Below are 24,914 nucleotides of genomic sequence, written 5' to 3' on the forward strand. Positions count from 1 at the left end.
AGTACACATGTTACATCAGCCCCACCTGCAGTGCACATGTTACATCAGCCCCACCTGCAGTGCACATGTTACATCAGCCCCACCTGCAGTGCACATGTTACATCAGCCCCACCTGCAGTGCACATGTTACATCAGCCCCACCTGCAGTGCACATGTTACATCAGCCCCACCTGCAGTGCACGGGTTACATCAGCCCCACCTGCAGTGCACATGTTACATCAGCCACACCTGCAGTGCACACGTTACATCAGCCCCACCTGCAGTGCACACGTTACATCAGCCCCACCTGCAGTGCGCACGTTACATCAGCCCCACCTGCAGTACACATGTTACATCAGCCCCACCTGCAGTGCGCACGTTACATCAGCCCCACCTGCAGTGCACATGTTACATCAGCCCCACCTGTAGTACACATGTTACATCAGCCCCACCTGCAGTGCACATGTTACATCAGCCCCACCTGCAGTGCACCTGTTACATCAGCCCAACCTGCAGTGCGCACGTTACATCAGCCCACCTGCAGTGCACATGTTACATCAGCCCCACCTGCAGTGCACGTGTTACATCAGCCCCACCTGCAGTGCGCACGTTACATCAGCCTCACCTGCAGTGCACGGGTTACATCAGCCCCACCTGCAGTACACACGTTACATCAGCCCCACCTGCAGTACACACGTTACATCAGCCCCACCTGCAGTACACACGTTACATCAGCCCCACCTGCAGTGCACACGTTACATCAGCCCCACCTGCAGTGCGCACGTTACATCAGCCCCACCTGCAGTGCACGTGTTACATCAGCCCCACCTGCAGTGCACACGTTACGTCAGCCCCACCTGCAGTGCACATGTTACATCAGCCCCACCTGCAGTGCACCTGTTACATCAGCCCAACCTGCAGTGCGCACGTTACAGCAGCCCCACCTGCAGTGCACGTTACATCAGCCCCACCTGCAGTGCACACGTTACATCAGCCCCACCTGCAGTGCACATGTTACATCAGCCCCACCTGCAGTACACATGTTACATCAGCCCCACCTGCAGTGCACATGTTACATCAGCCCCACCTGCAGTGCGCACGTTACATCAGCCCCACCTGCAGTGCACGTGTTACATCAGCCCCACCTGCAGTGCACACGTTACATCAGCCCCACCTGCAGTGCACCTGTTACATCAGCCCCACCTGCAGTGCACCTGTTACATCAGCCCCACCTGCAGTGCACCTGTTACATCAGCCTATCTGCAGTGCACCTGTTACATCAGCCGCACCTGCAGTGCACCTGTTACATCAGCCCCACCTGCAGTGTGCACGTTACATCAGCTCCACCTGCAGTGCGCACGTTACATCAGCTCCACCTGCAGTGCACATGTTACATCAGCCCCACCTGCAGTGCACGTGTTACATCAGCCCCACCTGCAGTACACATGTTACATCAGCCCCACCTGCAGTGCATACGTTACATCAGCCCCACCTGCAGGGCGTACGTTACATCAGCCCACCTGCAGTGCGCACATTACATCAGCCCCACCTGCAGTGCACGTGTTACATCAGCCCCACCTGCAGTGCGTACGTTACATCAGCCCACCTGCAGTGCATACGTTACATCAGCCCACCTGCAGTGCACACGTTACATCAGCCCACCTGCAGTGCGTACGTTATATCAGCCCACCTGCAGTGCACGTGTTACATCAGCCCCACCTGCAGTGCATACGTTACATCAGCCCACCTGCAGTGCACGTGTTACATCAGCCCACCTGCAGTGCGTACGTTACATCAGCCCACCTGCAGTGCGTACGTTACATCAGCCCCACCTGCAGTGCACATGTTACATCAGCCCCACCTGCAGTGCACATGTTACATCAGCCCCACCTGCAGTGCACATGTTACATCAGCCCACCTGCAGTGCACGTGTTACATCAGCCCACCTGCAGTGCGCACGTTAAATCAGCCCCACCTGCAGTGCGCACGTTACATCAGCCCCACCTGCAGTGCACCTGTTACATCAGCCCCACCTGCAGTGCGTACGTTACATCAGCCCACCTGCAGTGCGCATGTTACATCAGCCCCACCTGCAGTGCACGGGTTACATCAGCCCCACCTGCAGTACACATGTTACATCAGCCCCACCTGCAGTGCGTACGTTACATCAGCCCACCTGCAGTGCGCACGTTACATCAGCCCCACCTGCAGTGCACGTGTTACATCAGCCCCACCTGCAGTGCGCACATTACATCAGCCCCACCTGCAGTGCACGTGTTACATCAGCCCCACCTGCAGTGCACACGTTACATCAGCCCCACCTGCAGTGCGTACGTTACATCAGCCCCACCTGCAGTGCACACGTTACATCAGCCCCACCTGCAGTGCACCTGTTACATCAGCCCCACCTGCAGTGCACCTGTTACATCAGCCCCACCTGCAGTGCACGGGTTACATCAGCCCCACCTGCAGTGCACGTGTTACATCAGCCCCACCTGCAGTGCGTACGTTACATCAGCCCCACCTGCAGTGCATGGGTTACATCAGCCCCACCTGCAGTGCACGTGTTACATCAGCCCCACCTGCAGTGCGTATGTTACATCAGCCCCACCTGCAGTGCACGTGTTACATCAGCCCCACCTGCGGTGCACGTGTTACATCAGCCCCACCTGCAGTGCACAATGCTGAATCCATCCGTATGTTTGTGCACCTGTAACTATAAACTCTTGTTGCAGCGGCTGTTACAGAATCTCGCATCACTCAGCATGAAATGACTGCACAGCCCTTCCCGCATGTCACAGGTAAGGTCACACCAGGATTATAACATGACACTGTGTGCAGAGCAGTAGGGAGTAACCAGGGGAGTGGGGGACTATGGGTTACCCAGGTGCCATGGGGCTGATATAGGACTAAGCCGAGCGCTCATTCCCCCCAGGTCTACCATTATCATACTGTTTTTTGCAGCCAGAAAATCGTATTGTCCATGAAATAAAAATCAGGAATGCATTTTATAGCCCAGATATATACCTCCCAACATGACCCTCTCCAGGAGGGACACACTGCTCTGTTTCTGGGCTTTCCTCTTAATGTATGATTACCATCACCTGTGGTGAAACGCCTTTCTTGTCCATTAACCTGTTTAATACAGGTGACGGAATCATTACTTAAGAGGAAAGTCCAGAAACAGAGCAGAGTGTCCCTCCTGGAGAGGGTCATGTTGGGAGATATGCAGATAGGACTCCTGCTGGCCATCAGTGTTTAGTCTGGACAGCGGCAGCGCACAAATTAGCTAATGGAAAACCTGCAATCAGGACTTTGTGCTGCACTAAAAATGTCCACTTCTGGCCCCTGGGTAGCAATACCATACCCTCCAACATGACCCATTCCATTCGGTACACAATGCTCTGTTCCTGGACGTCCCTGGTAATGTATGATTGCCAGCACCTGTGGTGAAACACCCTTCTCGTCAATTACCTAGTTCCACACAGGTGCTGGCAATTCTACATTACCAGGGACGTCCAGGAGCAGAGCATTGTGTACCGAATGGAATGGGTCATGTTGGAGGGTATGCAATACTGACAAACTTCTCAACTTTAGCACGGACGGTGTAATGGTCAGCATTGCCAGAGCCGGGCATAGGCAAACTAGGCAAATGCCTAGGGATTTTGGAATCCCTAGGGGCACCAGCAGCTTCTGCTGATTAAAATAAAATGCAGCATGACTATATTATGTGTGCAAGTGACGCTGTATCTGCATATGAAATAGTGTATTCATGGAAATCACTGTAACATAGCATTCCGTATGCAGGTACAGCCACAGTCGCACACAGAATATAGGCATGCTGCATATCATTTTAATCATCAGAAGCTCCTTGTGTGTCCTGGTCAAATAGCAATGCAAATCAGACGAATATTCAGCAAAAAAGGCACCAACGTTAGCAGAACTGGCCAAGAGCTGCATGGCCTATTGAGGCAAGATGTATGAGGAAACATCTGTATCCAAGCAGAGGCAGAGGTCACAGTGTTAGCGGCTGTGCGAGTGCTGTCTGCGGGTGGGTTGGTTGTGCAATAGTGTTCGGCATATGTGTGCCGTGTATGAATGCATTAGTAATGTGCGACGTATGTGTAAGGGACATTACGTGTGTCATTATGTGTATAAGGGCATTAATAATGTGCAACATATGTGTAAGGGGCATTATGTGTGTCATTATCTGTATAAGGGCATTAATAAATGTTGGCTTAATGTGTAAGGGGCATTATGTGTATCATGTATAAATGCATTAATAATGTGTGACATATCTGTAAAGCGCTGCGGAATATGTGTGCGCTATATAAGAAACGTAATAAATAAGTCTGGGAGGCACTTGTGTAATAGCACGGCGCCCGTTACGTAGTTAGCGGTGAAAGTGACTGCGGCTGTATTATTTCTGACGCTCGTATAAGCTCCTTGTTAATTTGGAATGGCTGCAGAACCTTTCATAATGTTTAACCTGCCGCAGACAGAGGAGGAGCCGGTGGCATTTTTTCAGCAGCACCATTTAGGGCATCCTAAATAATGGTCTGCTGTAAGGCGGCGGCCATTTCGGATGTGACATTCAGAGAGAGGAGCAGGAGCGCCGGACTGAAGATAGCAGCAGATCCAGGAAGCCGCCCGGGACCGCAACGTATCGTAGTGGCAGAAGATGCAGCGGTGAGGGGGTGAGTGGTGGGGGGGGCGCCCCAATTGTAGTTACGCCACTGGGCCACCCAATGCGCTTGAGTATGAAGGAGTGTACGTGGCGTTGCCACATTAAAATGTGCCGAAAGAAGGTCAGTCATTTGGCGCAAAACGGTTGGCGCAGACAACGCTTTCCAGCGGATTCTACATGCCCTAACTCTGCTCCCAAAGGCTGACAAAGCAGAGGACACAGATGCAGACACAACTGCGTCAACTTCAGCTGCAGTTTCTGTGAATGCAGAATCAGAAGAATAACTGTTTTATTATTTTCTTTGGGTACTTGTGTACTAGCACGGCGCCCCGATAATTAGTCGCCCGATTTTTTAATCGCATTGCATGCCATACACCTGATGGCATGCGATGTGATGCGATGCTATTTTAACGCATATACAATATTAAATTGTATAAGCACCCTAATGGGTGCTTACAATGCTTAAATGCACCCCCAAGTATAAACGTGAACCTGAAGCGTGGCGAGCGCAGCGGTACGCGTCCTACGACCTTTTCATACCCCCACTATCCATGTCGGCGTGGAGTTGATTTTATAAAGTGTGGCGAGCGCACGCGGATACCTGTGAAGCCCGCGAGGGGACGCAGAGACCTGTGAAGGTATCCGCGTCCCCTCGTGGGGCTCGCTGCACTCGCCACGCTTCGGGTTTGGTGGCTCGCTGCTTTTGCCACACTTTATAAAAATCAACTCCACACCGACGTGGATAGTGGGGGTATGAAAAGGTCGTAGGACGCGTAACGCCGCCCCTCGCGGGCTCGCTGCGCTCACCACGCTTCGGGTTCACGTTTATACCTGGGGGGTGGCTTGGGGGTGCATTTAAGCATTGTAAGCACCCATTAAGGTGCTTATACAATTTATAATTGCATCTTATCGCATTGTATGCCATATACCAGGGGTGGCCAACCGGTCAGAGGTAAAGAGCCGAAAAATATCTGTAGTCAAGCTAAAGAGCCAACAAAGCTAAAGAGCCAAAAAAAGGGCGTGGTCTATTTTGACCCATTGGGTGAGTGTGATACAAATATGCCTCCAACAGTGCAGTGCCATATATACATATGCCCGCAATAGTGCCAGAAAGGTGGTATGCCCCCACAGTGCCAAAAAGCTGGTATGCCCCCACAGTGCCAAAAAGCTGGTATGTCCCCACAGTGCCACAAACTGCTATGCCCCCACAGTGCCACAATCCGCTATGCCCCCACAGTGCCACAATCCGCTATGCCCCCACAGTGCCACAATCCGCTATGCCCCCACAGTGCCACAATTTGATTTGCCCTAACAGTGCCACAATCTGATTTGCCCCCACAGTGCCACAATCTGATTTGCCCCCACAGTGCCACAATCTGATTTGCCCCCACAGTGTCCCAATCTGATTTGCCCCCACAGTGCCACAATCTGATTTGCCCCCACAGTGCCACAATCTGATTTGCCCCCACAGTGCCACAATTTGATTTGCCCCCACAGTGCCACTATCTGATTTGCCCCCACAGTGTCACAATCTGATTTGCCCCCACAGTGCCACTATCTGATTTGCCCCCACAGTGCCACTATCTGATTTGCCCCCACAGTGCCACAATCTGATTTCCCCCCACAGTGCCACAATCTGATTTCCCCCCACAGTGCCACAATCTGATTTGCCCCCACAGTGCCACAATCTGATTTGCCCTCACAGTGCCACAATCTGATTTGCCCCCACATTACCACAATCTGATTTGCCCCCACAGTGCCACAATCTGATTTTCCCCCACAGTGCGACAATCTGATTTGCCCCCACAGTGCCACAATCTGATTTGCCCCCACAGTGCCACAATCTGATTTGCCCCCACAGTGCCACAATCTGATTTGCCCCCACAGTGCCACAATCTGATTTGCCCCCACAGTGCCACAATCCGCTATGCCCCCACAGTGCCACAATTTGATCTGCCACCACAGTGCCACAATCCGCTATGCCCCCACAGTGCCACAATCTGATTTGCCCCCACAGTGCCACAATCTGATTTGCCCCCACAGTGCCACAATATGATTTGCCCCCACAGTGTCACAATCTGATTTTCCCCCACAGTGCCACAATCTGATTTGCCCCCACAGTGTCCCAATCTGATTTGCCCCACAGTGCCACAATCTGATTTGCCCCCACAGTGCCACAATTTGATTTGCCCCCCACAGTGCCACAATCTGATTTGCCCCCACAGTGTCACAATCTGATTTGCCCCCACAGTGTCACAATCTGATTTGTCCCCACACTCACTGTTGTTGCTGCTGCCGGGCAGGGAGACTACAGTCTGGCGTCCCCTGCAGTCCGACTCCTGCATGTCACCGAGGGGAGGGAAGGAGAGCACAGCGCACGTCTCCTCCCCCCACACTTCCCTGTGACTGCTGGTCCGTCCACCAATCAAAGCTCGCGGGCCGGCTCCTGATTGGCTGCCGGCCCACGAGCTCTGATTGGCGGACGGCCTAGTCACAATGATGCACACTAAGGGGTAGGAGAGATGCGCAATGCGCGCTCTTCTCCCCTCAAGGAGATGGATTCGGGCCGGGGAACCGGCAGCGGGGGGACAGGGACGGAGGGCAGCAGGAGCCGCACTTAGCAAGGGGGAGAGCCACATGCGGCTCGAGAGCCGCGGGTTGGCCACCCCTGCCATATACAATGGCATACAATTTTAAAATTGTATGCCATTGTAGAACATCGGCCGATATCGCGTCGCATCGCATGCGATATGGTCTGCGATGCGATGGGCGCCGTGATAGTACACAAGTACCTTTCTTTGTCTTGTTATTTCATATTATTGTACTTTAAGTGATTTTTTTCTTCTTTATTATTCACTAAAATCCAGTTACCAGTTTACACATGTCGTCATTACTGTCTCAGATGTACGATATTGCAGGTGTGTATGAAACACCCCCACTATCCACGCCAGCCCGAAGCGTGGCGAGCGGCGGCGTTACGCGTCCTCCCGACCTGTTCATACCCCCACTATCCACGTCGGCATGGAGTTGATTTTATAAAGTGTGGCGAGCGCACACGGATTACTTTACATGAATTCCACTTTCCCTCGCCACGCTTTGGGCTCGGTGGCTCGCTGCGCGCACCACACTTCGGGCTGGCGTGGATAGTGGGGGTATTTGCTATTATATAACATGGAGAACTGGCAAATGCCTCCTTTATTGTGCATAAGATGCACATGCGCCCGCATACCCCCTTTGTGCGCGAGACGCACGCGCTACCTACGTTTCTGCGCATGTGCACCCACAGTGAACGCACCCAGGACAACGGGCGGGGGCAGAGGCGTAACTAGACATTTGTAGGCCCCATAGCAAAAGTTTCTATGGGCCCCCTATTTAGCAACTTTTGGTAATAAATGAATATAGCACATATACCTTAGACCAGTGGTTCCCAAACTGTGTGCCGTGGCTCCCTGGGGTGCCTAAGAGTACTTGCAGGGGTGCCCTGGGTTGATGATCCAGAACCAATTCAAATTGTTTGTAGTCCATGTAATAGGCAAAAACAGTGCTTGTGGCTTCCAATTTGACAATATGTGGATAAGCAGAAGTTAATAATTTGTCTCACCACATAACTGGACCACAGGATGACATATAAGAACAATACTGTATATTGAATTTAATATTGTTTTTCTGAAATTCTTGGTAACAAACTTTGCACCTAGGGGTGCCGTGAAAACTATTCCGATACTCTAGGGTGCCGTGGCATAAAAAAGTTTGGGAACCACTGCCTTAGACTGTAAAGATGGGCCCCCTTCATCTCTGGGCCCCATAGCAGTTGCACCCCTTGCACCTATGGTAGTTACGCCTTTGGGCGGGGGGCTGAGAGGAGCGTGGGGCGGCAGCATATGGGAACATCCAGCAATTCATGGGTGTTTCGCTGGGCATTCTCATGTAATGAGGCCCTGGGTGCGCGCAGTTTACATCACCGGATGTCAGCTGCCCGCCCATTTCCTCCCAGCGGGCACACACGTAACTTTTATATGCGTGCGCCTTTACCATCAGTCAATGGTCGGCAATCATGGAAAGATGTGGGAGGTTCCCCGTGCCCTGAGAATGGATGTTACTGTGTAACCCCTGTGCGCCAGCCAACCATTCGCCAGGCGGGGTTTGGTGGACTCGCAATCCACCAGAATAACTCACCTAATCCAACAAGACCGATGAGCTCAGGCTGATGTTCCTGAGATAAGCAGCAGATGGCGCCAGATTACATGCTAATGCTCAGTACAATACAAACATAGGACATGACATGGGTTAACTATCGATCCTGGAATAATGAATTCCGCACTGTTCTTTGTGCACTTCTCCGGAATGGGTCACTTTAGGGATTATATAATAACTGTAGCATACAGGGGTGGGGTCCAGTCAGTTACACAACGAGGTACGCAAGTGGCAATGACAGCCCCCGCAGGCGGCAGTGACTCAGCCGCTCAGTATCGCTGCGTCTGAGTGTTATATTAAGCACTGCAATACACTAATGGCGCAGTTACTGGTATAATACTAGTGTGTCACTGCAGTATCGGCCATCGGTGGCTTGTGGCCTCCATTCATCCACTGATTCAGGCAATACCGGTGGCAGAGAGGCCGTGGCGCCGTACCCAGTCTTATCCATTATATGACAATGTATTTATCTCAGTGTTGTATGTTCAATGCATCGAGATCCAAATAAATAACCTGTATCGACATGTAACAGAAGATAAAGGGGGTCCCCGGCTCTGTCCAATCCCCCAATAATCTATCACCACATACATTTACTGATGGGAGAAATGAACATAAAGCTGGGGCGAGTCGGGCGACTTCTCCGATCCCCCCTGAGTTACCCAGGCAGCAGGGTTGCATGCGATATATCGTATTCCGTCATTTTCCATATGATATACTGCGCGACCGCGCATCGCATCGGACCAGGTATGGGTAAAAAACAGACCAGGACAAGACCCCCGGACCTGACATCAAACTGTGCATTTTGGAGCTTGTAGCCCGGGGGGCTGCCTGTGACAGCTGTCACCAGGTAGAGGAGGAGGGGTAGAATAAAGCCTCCCTGTATGGTCCGGGCATGTAGCAGAAAACTGGATGGTCCGGACCAGCTGGGGAGGCTGTAATCTCCCCTTCCCCATGTCCCTGGTGATAGCTATCACAGGGACACCCCCGGACAGGACACCCCCGGACAGGACACCCCCCGGACCGGACACTACAAGCTCCAGACTTCAGATTTTGATGTCCGGTCTAGCGGTCCGGGGTTTAGTCCGGGTCCGGTTTTTACATAGTCCCGGGATAGGGGGAACCGGAGCCGGAGACCCCAGCATGCCGGACTATCAAACTCCAGAGCTTGTAATGTCCGGTCCTGGGGATGCCCAGTCCAGGGGGGGCTTTCACTGGGGACATGGGGAAAGGTCAGATTACAGCCTCCTTGTATGATCCAGATCGTTCCGGGTTTAATTACACCCCTGGTCCATACAGGGAGGCTGTATTCTCCCCCTTCTCCTCTCCCTGGTGACACAGCAGCCCCGCCCCAGACAGGACACCCCCTGACAATGCACCCCCCCCCCAACAGGACAGTACAAGCTCCAGAATGACAGATATTGACATATATTGATGAATGGAGCCTGTCCAGTCCAGTGTTCCAGGGTGTTGTCCGGTTCCGGTTTTTACCCATACTACCCCATGGATAGAAGAGGCATTCATTGCAGAATGTAAGCCCATGAGGGTACACTGGCAATGCTGGGCCTCTACCTAGGTGTTGAATTTAGATTCTGGCCTTGGGGACAGGTCACATCTGCTGTAGTCATTTAATAGTCATTTGAAGTCATCCAGTAACACCTTCAGTTCCATCTACACCCCCCAACATTGCTACCCCCCCATGCAAATCCTAATCCTGCTATAGCAATTCCAGCACTCAGATCTGGGCATCTACAAGTGTGTTGGAAAGGGTTAATGCATATTCCGTGCACTCATGTGCCCTGGCCATTTCCCTCTCGGATCAGGAGGGAGCTGCAGACATGTCAGCACTGAAAGCAGGAAGCTGGCTACGGAATTAGTGGTAATGGTATTGGCATCACAGTCAACTTGTACATTTATAGAGTGAAATGGTTTTCATGCTCAGTCCCAGCTGGTGGGGTACAAAGCACCTGGATACGATCAATGGCTGAACGAGAGCTGGAACAGCTCGCATCGGCCCTGCACCAAGCGGCACCCACCACTCCAATCAATAGCAACGCAGCGCTTACTGGCTGAAAAGGGGAATGGATTTGGCACAGCATATACAATGCCCCCCACCCCCAAAATCACTGAGTCCATTTACAAAGGAGAAGTGTTGACGCATGGGTGTTGTGTTAGGGGATCGGGTAACGGGTTTAGCTGGAAGCTCAAAATAAATTGTGATACTACTGTTATTAATTACGGGTCCCTGGTACCCGACACAATGTGGAAAAGGTGGACAGTGGGAAAGGTGGACAGGATCAAAGGGTGGACAGGGTGAAATGGTGGACAGTGGGAAAGGTGGACAGGATCAAAAGGTGGACAGTGGAAAAGGTCAACAGGGTCAAAAGATGGACAGTGGAAAAGGTCAAAAGGTGGACAGTGGAAAAGGTGGACAGTGGAAAAGGTGGACAGGATCAAAAGGTGGACAGTGGGAAAGGTCAACAGGTGGACAGTGGAAAAGGTGGACAGTGGAAAAGGTGGACAGGATCAAAAGGTGGACAGTGGGAAAGGTCAACAGGGTCAAAAGGTGGACAGTGGAAAAGGTGGACAGGATCAAAAGGTGGACAGTGGAAAAGGTGGACAGGATCAAAAGGTGGACAGAGGAAAAGATGGACATAGGAAAAGGTGGTCTGGGTCAAAAGGTCAACAGGATCAAAAGGTGGACAGTAGAAAAGGTGGTCAGGGTCAAAAGGTGGACAGTGGAAAAGGTCAAAAGGTCAACAGGGTCAAAATATAGATAGTGGAAAAGGTTGACAGGGTCAAAGGTCAACAGGGTCAAAGGTGTGAGTAGCAGAAATATTAGCAGCGTTTCGGCGTCAGGTGTACAAATGTGCACACTTACCTGCGATAGTACAAGGATGCGGCTAGACCAAAGTGCCAGGACATGACGCTTAGCTCGGTCCCCTGACACACCTGTAGCCCCACCCCCAGGCTCTGAGTGGCCCTCAGCCCAGTGAATAGATATGCAAAGATGACCATTGGTGGATGATGCCATCGATGGTTACCTTGCATATAATTTAATACCATCGAGGTTGATCATCAGTGGTGCCAATGATGGTGAAAATGATGGTGAACCCACAGATACAGCCTTGTGTACAATACACTTGTTTGCCCCGGTTATGGAAGCGATCTGCCCCCGGTTATGGAAGCGATCTGCCCCCGGTTATGGAAGCGATCTGCCCCCGGTTAGGGAAGTGATCTGCCCCCGGTTTGGGAAGCAATCTGCCCCCGGTTAGGGAAACGATCTGCCCCCGGTTAGGGAAGCGATCTGCCCCCCCGGTTAGGGAAGCGATCTGCCCCCCGGTTCCTCTCATTGTCTGTCCTTGGTTTATATTGCTTGTTCCCATCACCTGTCGACACTCGCTGGTAGTTTCAGCCTCCACTCAGCGCTTAAACCCTACAGGAAACAGATGCAGTTTGCAGATATTTAGCCCACATAATGTTCTCTTTTGCATAACTAATAGATCTGCCCCCGGTTATGGAAGCGATCTGCCCCCGGTTATGGAAGCGATCTGCCCCCGGTTATGGAAGCGATCTGCCCCCGGTTATGGAAGCGATCTGCCCCCGGTTATGGAAGCGATCTGCCTCCGGTTATGGAAGCGATCTGCACCCGGTTATGGAAGCGATCTGCCCCCGGTTATGGAAGCGATCTGCCCCCCTGGTTATGGAAGCGATCTGCCCCCCGGTTATAGAAGCGATCTGCCCCCCGGTTATAGAAGCGATCTGCCCCCCGTTATAGAAGCGATCTGCCCCCCGGTTCCTCTCATTGTCTGTCCTTGGTTTATATTGCTTGTTCCCATCACCTGTCGACACTCGCTGGTAGTTTTCAGCCTCCGCTCAGCGCTTAAACCCTACAGGAAACAGATGCAGTTTGCAGATATTTAGCCCACATAATGTTCTCTTTTGCATAACTAATAGATCTGCCCCCGGTTATGGAAGCGATCTGCTCCCGGTTATGGAAGCGATCTGCCCCCGGTTATGGAAGCGATCTGCCCCCGGTTATGGAAGCGATCTGCCCCCGGTTATGGAAGCGATCTGCACCCGGTTATGGAAGCGATCTGCCCCCGGTTATGGAAGCGATCTGCCCCCCTGGTTATGGAAGCGATCTGCCCCCCGGTTATAGAAGCGATCTGCCCCCCGGTTATAGAAGCGATCTGCCCCCCGTTATAGAAGCGATCTGCCCCCCGGTTCCTCTCATTGTCTGTCCTTGGTTTATATTGCTTGTTCCCATCACCTGTCGACACTCGCTGGTAGTTTTCAGCCTCCGCTCAGCGCTTAAACCCTACAGGAAACAGATGCAGTTTGCAGATATTTAGCCCACATAATGTTCTCTTTTGCATAACTAATAGAACTTCAAGTTCAATTACATTAATTTGCCATAAAACAGCGTCTGCTTTTCATGTTCATCACCTTTAATATCTCATAGACAGGACCCTTGAATGTGTCTAGACCTGGCGGATGAAAGAGGCACTGATAAAATGACTGTGTGCATTCACTAATTGCAGGAGTGAAACAAACAATTAGTAAATTAATTGAAAGTAATTGTGGCAGATCAGAGACGGGCACACTGCAGGCTTTGTGTAACGAAGGGAGATTGGCGATGAGGATTAATTATTAGCTTTAGCACAGCTCAACCTGTGGCGGTATTACAGCAATTTCAGAAATGAAAGCCACAAGTACTATAGGTGCCTCTTATGTCACCCTGCGGCCTGAGGTGACACCTGGAATGGCCCCTTCTCACGTCCTGCGGGGTCATAGGGTGTGGACTATTAGGGTGTGACAGGTCTAAAAAAAAATCTACAGAAAAATAGTCAACACACACATATGTTTATTGGGGGGTACTAGCAAACATTAAGGAACCCCATATTTATCTCCCCATCATCTGCAGGTAGAGAACTTCCACTTTAGACCACAAAGCCTCCATAGGGTCCGGATTGCGGCGTCTCAGGCAGAGACATGCAGCGTACGTAACACACTGATCAAGCAACCATAATCCCCATGTCGACCTAACCCCATGTTGACATTCAGACATGTTGACCATTAGGCATGTCGACCTTCAGTGTTTGACCCAATGCATGTCGACCTTCCTCTTGTTGACCTAGTGACCTTATACCCTCCTAACTGCCACATTAACAGGCTGTGTTTGAAAAATGACAGTTATGGGGCTGATTGGCTGGCACTTTATCTCTCTCCATTACTTAGTACATAGACATCACAGCCTGATAAATAAATAATAAAACAATTGTGTCGTTTTGTATGTAAGCCAAATCGACCAAATGCGTCAACCATTTTCATGTCAACTTTTTGTACATGTCAAAATGTCATCTGTTGACTGGCAACCTAATGCATGTTGGCCGGATACCGTCCAACATGACCCATTGCATTAGGTCCACAATGCTCTGTTTCTGGACTTCCCTCCTAATTGATAATTGCAGTCACCTAAAGTAAGGAAGAAGTCCAGACGCAGAGCATTTTGTACCTTATGGAATGGGTCATGTTGGAGGGTATGCGACGGTATGGTGCCGACTCACTTCAGGTCACCCCCCTGTCCTCTGCTTCCTGGGCGGTGCCAGCACATTACTTAAGCCCTGTACGCACAATATCGATTTGCTTTTGATTCGATATTAGATTTAATTTTCTATTAGATCTGGCATTAGATCTTTCCATCGATTTGGCTTTAGATCTGTACTTTTGCATTAGATATTCAATATTTTCTGTTTGATTTTGTGAAAATGGGAGCGCGCATCAAATCGAATGTAGATCGAAAGTGCCACAAAGAGCATTCGATTTCGTTTAGTATTCGATTTGATTTTGCTTCTATAACCAAAATCGAACCGAAAATCAGGAAAAATCGATGCATGTGTGCAGAGCTTAACAGTGTTCCCAGACTCCAGGACCTAATATATCATTTTTATCTCCCGCCTCAGATGCTGCAACATCTGCTCCGTCCTCAGAGAGGAATCCAGCGCTGAGCCCTGACGCACAGACGAGCGGCGCCATCCATAGCGCATCTGCCGGTAACTGCTCCAAAGGGTTTTATTTTCTTAATGAATCAAATTTAAATAATTGATACAAATTAAAAATATTTGTCGCTGACGAATGTAGTAAATGGTTTGATCACCGTGATTGATGGGCCTGTGCATCAGCCCAGTGCCCCCTGCAGGCTGCGCAGAGTAGCGCTGCTTGAGTGCCCTAAGGATCTGCGATATCCTGTATGTATATCCCAATACCGGTCATTATGGGGACGGAGTCAGAGTTTCCAACATAATGGATGGCACGACCCAGGCATTGGCACAACGGGGAATTGCCCCCAATAAATGGCTGAGTGCTTTACTTAAAAGTCCCGGAGTTAAGGATGACCTTGAGCACATTTGCTTTAATAAAAACTAGTTAATAGCGCCTCAAAATGACGGCTTCTGCAATGTACTTTCACTTAGAGCTGTGACAGTTTTTACTTTCACTTTGAGCTGTGACATTTTTTAGCCCACAAACTCTCCACCCCACCCCCAGTCCCTATCTGCTCCTACCTCCAATCTCTGTCTTCACAGCCCCCTCTCTCCATATCAAGCAAGTTTGAATCAGTGTCCCTGCAAAAATTGCTTGTATTTTTGCTTATGACATCTTCTTAGGGAGGACAAAAACCTCCCGTGGAGCAGAAGGGCAAAAGGGGGCGGCAGAGGTTCCCTTTCATCAGCGACCATCTCTGGTCGCTGATGAAAAGGAGAAACTGAGCAATATATCTCCCCCGTGTGTACGGGGCTGAAGTCATACCCCTTTTAGACAGAAAAGTCCCGGCAAATAGTGTCATTTTGCCGGGAGCAGCCTGACCCCCCCCCTTCACACAGAAGAACAAATTACTGGGTGGTAATTTGCTGAATAACACGGTTATTTCTTCTGTGTGAAAGGGTCAACCTGGGTCATAAATCCCGTGTCCTCAACCCTGGTCAATTCCAGGGTCGGAGACACGGGATTTACATCACGGGTTTGCCCTTTAACACAGAAGAAATACCCGTGTTATTCAGCAAATTACCGGGTAGAACTGCTTCACCCAGCAATTTTGTTTTCTGTCTGAAAGGGGTATCAGTGACCATCTCCAGGACAGTAACCCAATTTTGTGCACAGATGGGAGAATAGATGGAAGCACAGTAGAATATTTATGGCAATGTCATGGTTTATAACCTGCTATGGGCACGGTATGCAGTATGCACAAAGCCTAGGGATGGCCATCACCCATCGATGATTCAAAAACAACAATGGTCTACAACCAATGTTGAATACTTTTGCCATCGATGGGGGAGAACAAGATGGTTAGCCACTATCGATGATGCACAATCAACAAATATTTGTAACTTTTTTTTTTATGCAAAGTGAAGTGACAATGAGCATAGCTCCGCCCCATGTTCTTAATAGCACACAGCCTACTGTATTGTAAAGTGGGGGTGACCATCGGTGGGAGAAACCACCGATGGTTCCCTTGCAGATGGTTTCACACCATTGAGAATACCTATAAATTTTACTGTTGATCGTGACCATCGATGGATAATTCCCCGATGGCATCCTTGTCACAGCCATAAATTCTTGGTGTAATGATTTTGGGGGGTGGTCAGTGTACACAGTGGGTGTGCCTAGGTGAATTGTGGGCGTGGCCTCTCAGCTTCTCAGTTGTAGTCTTGTGCATGTCTGGTCATATTGTCTTTCCCCTTTTAGGCACAGTAACACTGACTTCATTAGCAGATGGAATGGGATGGGATCGATCAGTCACAAGCGGACATGGAACCACAGGTGACTATAACACTGTATAACATGAAATATAATACTACTGTGTATGTCATTGTCTGCCATTTTATTTTATACTCACCCACTCACTGCAGGCCCTGGGCAAAGCAATGCACTGGGGCCCCTAACCACTCTGATTGGTGGATAGCTTCAGCCATCCACCAATCACCATGCTGAAAGCCATTCACTGTCTGGCTGCAGACTGGAAGGCAGGTCAAGAATGCTGCATTCTGATTGGTGGATAGCTCTAACCATTCACTGTCTGGCTGCAGACTGGAAGGAAGGTAGAGAATGCTGCACTCTGATTGGTGGATAGCTTCAGCCATCCACCAATCACCATGCTGAAAGCCATTCACTGTCTGGCTGCAGACTGGAAGGCAGGTAAAGAATGCTGCATTCTGATTGGTGGATAGCTCTAACCATTCACTGTCTGGCTGCAGACTGGAAGGCAGGTAAAGAATGCTACACTCTGATTGGTGGATAGCTCCAACCATCCTCCAATCACCATGCTGAAAGCCATTCACTGTCTGGCTGCAGACTGGAAGGAAGGTAGAGAATGCTGCACTCTGATTGGTGGATAGCTCCAACCATCCACCAATCACCATGCTGAAAGCCATTCACTGTCTGGCTGCAGACTGGAAGGCAGGTAAAGAATGCTGCACTCTGATTGGTGGATAGCTCCAACCATCCACCAATCACCATGCTGAAAGCCATTCACTCTCTGGCTGCAGACTGGAAGGAAGGTAGAGAATGCTGCTCTCTGATTGGTGGATAGCTCCAACCATCCACCAATCACCATGCTGAAAGCCATTCACTGTCTGGCTGCAGACTGGAAGTAAGGTAGAGAATGCTGGCTGGACGCACTTATTGTATGACCACTACCCATGCCTGCTCGGAGGCCCCTAGAATTGTGGAGACCTGGGCAGTTGGAGGGGGTGGCCATTCTCTTGTAGCACATATCCGATATTTTCTTCTTTCCAGTGTTTCCTCCGTAGTTTTTGAAGAGTGATCATGTCAACCTTGCACACTCAGGGAGATGGCCAGGCCATCCAGGCAGACAGGATATCAACTTTTTTTAGTGTGTGCCGTTAACATTTACGGAGAGACAGCAAATATGTCTTGATGTCTGGGGGTTTGGCAGGTGAACTTTGTGGACTTGTCTTGTTGGATTGTGGATGTGGACTCGTTTGTCTAATTTTTTCACCCAACTATCTGGATGAACAAGTCACCTTGAAAAAGCTGCTGTAGCCAGCGAAACGCGTAGGTGCTTTTCAAAAAGGACATATGGTCGTTTTTAACCCTTGCCAGACAAATCCAATCTTCATATACTGTGGATCCCCAAAGTTATATTCAATCTTCCAATTGGGACATCTGTCTCTCAGGACAAAGTGGACTGGTCCATCTACCACAATCCGTGGCACAAGATCATCTTGGAGGCACCTCCTAAAGGCCCGGCATTCCCTGTGGAAAAATTGGTACCAGTACCGGAATATTCATCCCCCTTTCCAACACAAGAAAGATTGGATTATAAATATTGTTTATACCCACGGATCCCTACAAAACCCATTTGGGTCATTTCCAAAAACTGGCACGTCATTTCAACTAGAACGGGTGACTATCGATCTTCTGTCCATGTTTTTTAATTTTTAAATTATTTGACCAATATTTCTTATTAAAGTGTTATTCATATTCACACCTGACCAGGTTTTTGATCCATCCATAATATATGTTGTATATCATTCAGTGTTGTGCGATCGACCACTTCTTGTTTTCCCCCCCAATACCTTACACATAACGCAAGTGCCGGCTAAATTCTGACTGTTTATTTTTGTTATCCACTAAGAACCAGCAACTTTAATCCTGTTACAAGAAGGAAATACAACATTGGGCATTGACGTAGACACAGCAACAAAGGATAATAAGAATATCAGCTCAGGTACAGTAACTAACGGCAACAGCATCGCTCAGTGACTGCATGGAAATGTGAATTATGGGGGTTATTCTGGTTCACTCCTTCTGGCAAATTCATTCTTAAATGGACAAAAGAAACCATGTGCACTGCAGGGGGGCAGATGTTAAATGTGCAGAGAGAATTAGATTTGGGTGAGTTATTTTGTTTCTATGCAGGGTAAATACTGACTGCTTTATTTTTACACTGCAATATAGATCTCACTTTGAAGAAAAACCCCACCAAAATCTAATCTCTCTCTGCACAAGTAACATCTGCCCCACCTGCAGTGCACATGGTTTTGTCCATTTGAGAAGGAATTTGCCAGAAGGAGTGAACCAGAATATCCCCCCATGTCATGTTACATGTGAGGTGCATTATAGCACACGTCTGTCTGTACAGGGTACTATCATGGCATGTCCCAGTTGTGACCCCACAGAAGCTACAATTATTGATCACTGATGTCGTTTGTGGTCTATCCTAGGGCCCAGATGAGCATTATTTGTTAGAGTTTTGTATGTCCGCAGTATGAGGGACACCGTAAGTGACTGGAGATCTGGCAGGAGTAGTGGCCCAGTGGTGTCTGCTGCACTGCCCCGAAGACCCCCAACTAACAGATATCACGGAATGAAGTGGGGTTCTCTCATGTTTAGAGGTCAACACATCTGGATTTGTTTTTGCAGAGCTGGATGCTTCCAGGCGGAAATCGGACAGCCCGCTCGTTCTGGTCCTGGTGTCGCTCATGATCTGTGTATTGCTGGTCATTGTACATCTGTTCCTGATGAAGCTGAAAAAGGCCCACTCAGTGTGGAAAAAAGGTGGGATGTCTATGGATCTATGGGACAGATGCAATCAGCGTAGGAGAGAGATAAAGTGCCGGCCAATCAGCTCCTAACTGCTGTGTTACAGGCTGGCTTTGAAAATCGTCAGGAGCTGATTGGCTGGTACTTTGGGCCTTATTTTGGATCATTTACTACTGTGCATGTGCATATGCTTGGCGCGAGCGGGCACGGTGAAGTTCGCCATCCCGAACGCACTTACCAGTTTGGGCGGTGGGCATGGGGCGGCGATGGGCTGCGCCCTTGGGAACGCCGAGTGTTTCATAAGTGTCCCTATGGAGATTCGGCAGTGATGCGGGTGCCGGGGGCGGGCAGCTGACATCACCAGATGCCCGCCCTCTTCCCATACACGGAACACGCAAAGCTAAGACACCCGAGAGTGCCGTAGTTGTGTGCCAATGCCAAATCATTTGATTGTCAACGACCATTGAATGATTTGTCGCCCGCACCCAAGGCTGTGAATGGGTGCGGGCGGCTGTGCGAGTGGTGGGCGACGGGAGAGGTTAAATCCACACGCAGCGCGGCACAATTCACAGCGTCGAGTGTGGACTAGAATAATGTCCTTTATCTCCGTCCACATTCTCTCTCCAAGAATGTCCTGATTTACACATGTTAGCAAATGGGAAAAAAACATGCTGCGCTGCAGGTGGGGTAGATGTAACAGGTGCATAGAGCGTTAGATTTGGGTGAGGTGTATTCAGATTGAAATCTAAACTGCAGTGTAAGAATAAAGCAGCCAGTATTTACCCTGCACAGAAACAATATAAGTTACAGCATTAATATAACAAACACTATATTGCTGGGGAAGAAAGATATGAATTAATTAAAAAAAAAAATCATAATTAATAAAACAATATAGAATCACATAAACACCGGCTGGTATTTTACACATTTAATAACAATGAAAACCAAATTTGTGAAACCATCAGGCGTAGTAGGGATCTAAATGGCGAGCTATATATTACTCAGTACATCTGTACTGCAGGCGTACTGGAGGTGATAGACACTGGCCATAGACACTTCCATAGAAAGTGACCTGCAATGAACCGAATGCATTAATCAGCAGCAATCAATAATAAGTAACAGAGTGTTAATAAAACGGCACTCACTTAAATTAGTATCGCCAACTCCAAGGTTAGTCTGTGATCAATGTTTGTTAGTAGTTGTTAATACATTGGGCCGATTAGCTTAAAACTATGCTGCGCTGCAGGGGGCAGATGTAACATGTACAGAGATAGTTAGATTTGGGTGGGGGTGTTCGAACTGAAATCTAATTAGCAGTGCAAGAATAAAGCAGCCAGTATTTACCCTGCACAGAAACAATGGGGGTTATTCTGATTCACTCTGAAAGGCACAATCACTCTCTAATGGACAAAAACCATGTGCTCTGCAGGTGGGGAAGATGTAACATGTGCAGAGAGAGTTAGATTTGGGTGTTTTATTGTTTCTGTGCAAGGTAAATACTGGCTGCTTTATTTTTACACTGCAATATAGATATCAGTTTGAAGTACACCCCCCACCCAAATCTAACTCTCTCTGCACCTGTTACATCAGCCCCACCTGCAGTGCATATGGTTTTGTCCGTTAGAGAATGATTGTGCCTTTCCGAGTGAATCAGAATAACCCCCAATATTACCCACCCAAATCTAACTCTCTCTGCACATGTTACACCTGTCCATTACATACACCTCTCCAAACACAGGAACGGCAGTGGCGCAGATTCCTATTTGTACGCGCACGCCATCGCAATGTCCTCAGCAACTGCGTACACTTACACGGCACCGTTTTTATTGTAGCTTTCTGCCTTCGCATCCAGTATTATCATGATGTTACCGATTGACTATAATTCTTATTATTTAATAATCCATTTCATGTTAAACCCGTCCCCGCCAACCATCACACTCGCGGCGGCTTGCGCTTTTCAGCAGCTTTATCGCAGGCTTTTTATCCATTAGGAAATTCTCTAAACCGGTTCAAATAATAATATTGAAAGCTATAAAGTGCTGGGGGTGCGGAGAAGCAGCATTGTGGTGTAATTAGGAGACACTAATTGTTCATATTGAGGCTGACAACCCGCACTCCATTCATCGCTGCGCTAATCGCGCTACATGGCTGTTTACAAGCTCTGAAAGAAGCCTTGATTTAAGTTGTATATAACTCGGCCTCATTCATGTTAAAGATTACAATATCTTATAGACAACCCATTAATGGGGGCCACAGTCTACTGAGAGGGGGGACGTTGTCTTAAGTAATGCTGCGCCACATCGCCCAGCACTCCGCTTGCCTAATGGGATTCTAATTAATTAATGGTGAAGGTTTGTTTATATTTCCACCTTTTAAAGAACAAAACTATGATTTAAGCCACAAAATGACACAATCGGCAAATTATGCGAGTTACGGAAATGAACGAGATGACAATGCGCCACGCATTCTCCCAGGGGCAGCTGGGGACTCGTGCGACCGCCATGTTTTTGTTACTTGCTATGTGCACACCTGCTGCTCCCGGTTCTGCACACAAAAGGCTGTTTACCAGGTGTCCCCTACTCATCTCGCGGCCTGTGCCTTGTATTGTGTGTCTGCTACCAGGCGGACTGGGGTCTGTATATTCTCCGTTGAACCAAGAGGGCGGTTAAATGTTCCTATATGTAGATTATCTTATCTCCATGCTTTCATTTCCTTCCACCAGAGAACGAGACCTCGGATCAGACGTTAGAGAGCACAAAATCGCGGTCTAATAATGAGGACGCTACAGATCAAGCAAAGAATGTCTGTCCAGGTGAGGTAAAAGCTAGTATATGAGGGGGCGACCTTGGACTGAACACCCTAATTCTAAACAGTGGAGCTATCATGCTGAGACTTGTAGTTCCACACAGGAGAAAAAAGAACATGCAGATGCACACTATTACTCCTGCTAATCAGATTCGTTATTGTAAAATCTAAATCGGAAACCGCTAATTATATGCTAATATATCGCCAACGACTGCATTGACGGAGTGGGGACCCGATGACATCACTGAAAGATATCGTTCAGTGGGGGTTATTCTGGTCTGTTCGTTTGGACCCCTATGTATACAAGGGGCGGCGGATACTCACGGCCATAGGAATGCCCACGCTTACCTTAGAGTAACCTTAGAGTTCCCCATCATTCAATGGACCATGGAAGATGTGGGTGTTCACCCTGGCCTGCGAATGTTAAACATCCGTACACATCCCTTCTATACGAGCATGGCGTGCGCAGGGGGGGGCGACTCGGGCCTTCGCAGGATGGTGTCTGGTGGACTCGAAAGGCTGGGAATTTGCAGCCTTGCGGATCAACCAGAATAAGGTCCAGAGTTTTTGCGCTATATTGTTTGCTTGGTTGGGAATCGTTAATGATATCGCTCACAAAGGGCCAGATGCACTAAGTGATAAAACGGAGAGTGATAAACAGCCAGCCAATCAGCTCCTGTCTGCCATGTCACAGACTTTTACAGTGGTTTTAGAGTTTGTGGTAATCCGACAACCAGACGTTCTGGTGTATAAGATGTATAGATGAGCCATTGGGTTTATGACGACTGCAGCCGTATAATATTATATTCGGCAGTACCCCCAGTGGATTCACAATCGATCCTTAAGTAATAGACGCGTTTGCGTAACCTTTATGCAGTCGTCTCCCGGCTGTACTCGGCGATGTAATGAAAGCATTGATTCATTGATCACGGTGTAGAGGATTTTGGAGGCTTTTTAATCTCAGCTGAGTATTTGGCTCTGTGGAATTGCGCAGGACTCATTCGCCGGCCTGGCATTTCTTTACCCATGAATAACAAAAGATTTCAAGTGCCCCTGACCCTTTATCACCGTGCAGGCCGTCATGTTGTAGGGTGGCGCAGGAATTGGCGGCCTCTATTTCTTTATCCCACATAATGGGAGTCTCGGCGATGATTTACATCTTATGGAGTAGACTGGTAACGTTGGTCTCACACTGGGCAATCCTGTAAACATGGCATGATGTGCTGATTTGTGGACGGGACCGTATTCTGGTCCACATGCAAAGCTGTGAAATTAGCAGCTTTGCGTGTGGAGTAAACGCAGCCTGCACGAACGCCGCGCCTCCCTCCCACGCCGAGTTCCCACGCCGAGTTCCCCCGCATGCGGGGAGGAAATCCGTCCATGGTCGCCGATGACCTCTGTGGTGTCTTAGGTTTGCGGGTGCCCTGTGCGGGAAGCGGGTGGGCAGTTGACACCCACTGATGTCCGCTGCCCACCCCCCCGCACCCGCATCATCTCCGATTTACCATGGGAACGCCCATGAAACGTTGGGCCTTCACCTTAAGCGCAGCCCGACACCGTCTCCACTGCTAGGTGCGACCGGGGCGGGGAACAGGCAGATGCTAAACATGGCTCAGTGTACAGATTAGAATAACCCCCATAGTAAGTGCCAGCGCTGTCGGCACAGTGAGAAGCAGCGTTCTGTGTGTCTGGGAGGACAACTCAAAGGGAATTTCTGGCTGGAAGTGGAACCAGGTCACCTACAGTAATAAATGTTTAGAAAAGCTGAATATTCCCATACACAGTGGTGAACTAATGCTGCTTTTTTCTCTGTCCGCAGTGGCTGTAGCACAGAGGGTGACGGGAATACAGTACAATAACCAGGTGTCCATCGAGGCAGAGTCACTCAGCCAGCACCCCACAATGTGAAGAGCCCGTTCTGTCATTTAAATTATATTTTTATCTACCACATGTGTTTTACATGTAATGCTAAATATTATGTACTTGAATAAAATATTTCATATATAAATTAACTATTTTAGATTTATGGTGTAAGTATCTGGACAATTTGGGGGTTTATGTCACCAATATTATTAGCAACTGCAATACCTTCATATATGTATTCTTACTATTCTTACCTACACTGTGTCGTCATAGTCTCCCTCATCTCACAATATCTATTCCAATGGAAATTATATGTATTCTTACCTACACGGTGTCGTCTCGTCATAGTCTCTCTCCTCTCACAATATCTATTCCAACAGCAATTATATGTATTCTTACCTACACTGTGTCGTCTCGTCATAGTCTCCCTCATCTCACAATATCTATTCCAACTGCAATTATATGTATTCTTACCTACACTGTGTCGTCATAGTCTCTCTCCTCTCACAATATCTATTCCAACTGCAATTATATGTATTCTTACCTACACTGTGTCGTCATAGTCTCTCTCCTCTCACAATATCTATTCCAACAGCAATTATATGTATTCTTACCTACACTGTGTCGTCATAGTCTCCCTCCTCTCACAATATCTATTCCAACAGCAATTATATGTATTCTTACCTACACTGTGTCGTCATAGTCTCTCTCCTCTCACAATATCTATTCCAACAGCAATTATATGTATTCTTACCTACACTGTGTCGTCTCGTCATAGTCTCCCTCATCTCACAATATCTATTCCAACTGCAATTATATGTAT

General features: G+C 48.8%; 1 protein-coding gene across 3 annotated transcripts in view; it reads left to right on the plus strand.

Moving 5' to 3' along the window:
• Positions 1 to 24,240, plus strand: part of CRTAM (cytotoxic and regulatory T cell molecule) — a 67,379-nt gene extending 43,139 nt beyond the window's left edge. For 2 of the 3 annotated variants that reach the window (XM_083163579.1, XM_083163581.1), the window contains exons 6-12: positions 2,715 to 2,780; positions 14,824 to 14,913; positions 16,604 to 16,678; positions 18,516 to 18,608; positions 19,304 to 19,438; positions 22,146 to 22,235; positions 24,048 to 24,240. In XM_083163579.1, coding sequence (XP_083019705.1) covers positions 2,715 to 2,780; positions 14,824 to 14,913; positions 16,604 to 16,678; positions 18,516 to 18,608; positions 19,304 to 19,438; positions 22,146 to 22,235; positions 24,048 to 24,136 — 638 coding nt within the window. In that variant the 3' untranslated portion in view covers positions 24,137 to 24,240. The remainder of the gene's footprint in view (positions 1 to 2,714; positions 2,781 to 14,823; positions 14,914 to 16,603; positions 16,679 to 18,515; positions 18,609 to 19,303; positions 19,439 to 22,145; positions 22,236 to 24,047) is intronic. The other variant, XM_083163580.1, reaches the window with a different exon arrangement.
• Positions 24,241 to 24,914: the final 674 nt, after the last annotated feature.

Source organism: Crinia signifera, chromosome 19 (assembly GCF_055691185.1).
Source record: "Crinia signifera chromosome 19, ASM5569118v1, whole genome shotgun sequence".
Classification (NCBI taxonomy): domain Eukaryota; kingdom Metazoa; phylum Chordata; class Amphibia; order Anura; family Myobatrachidae; genus Crinia; species Crinia signifera.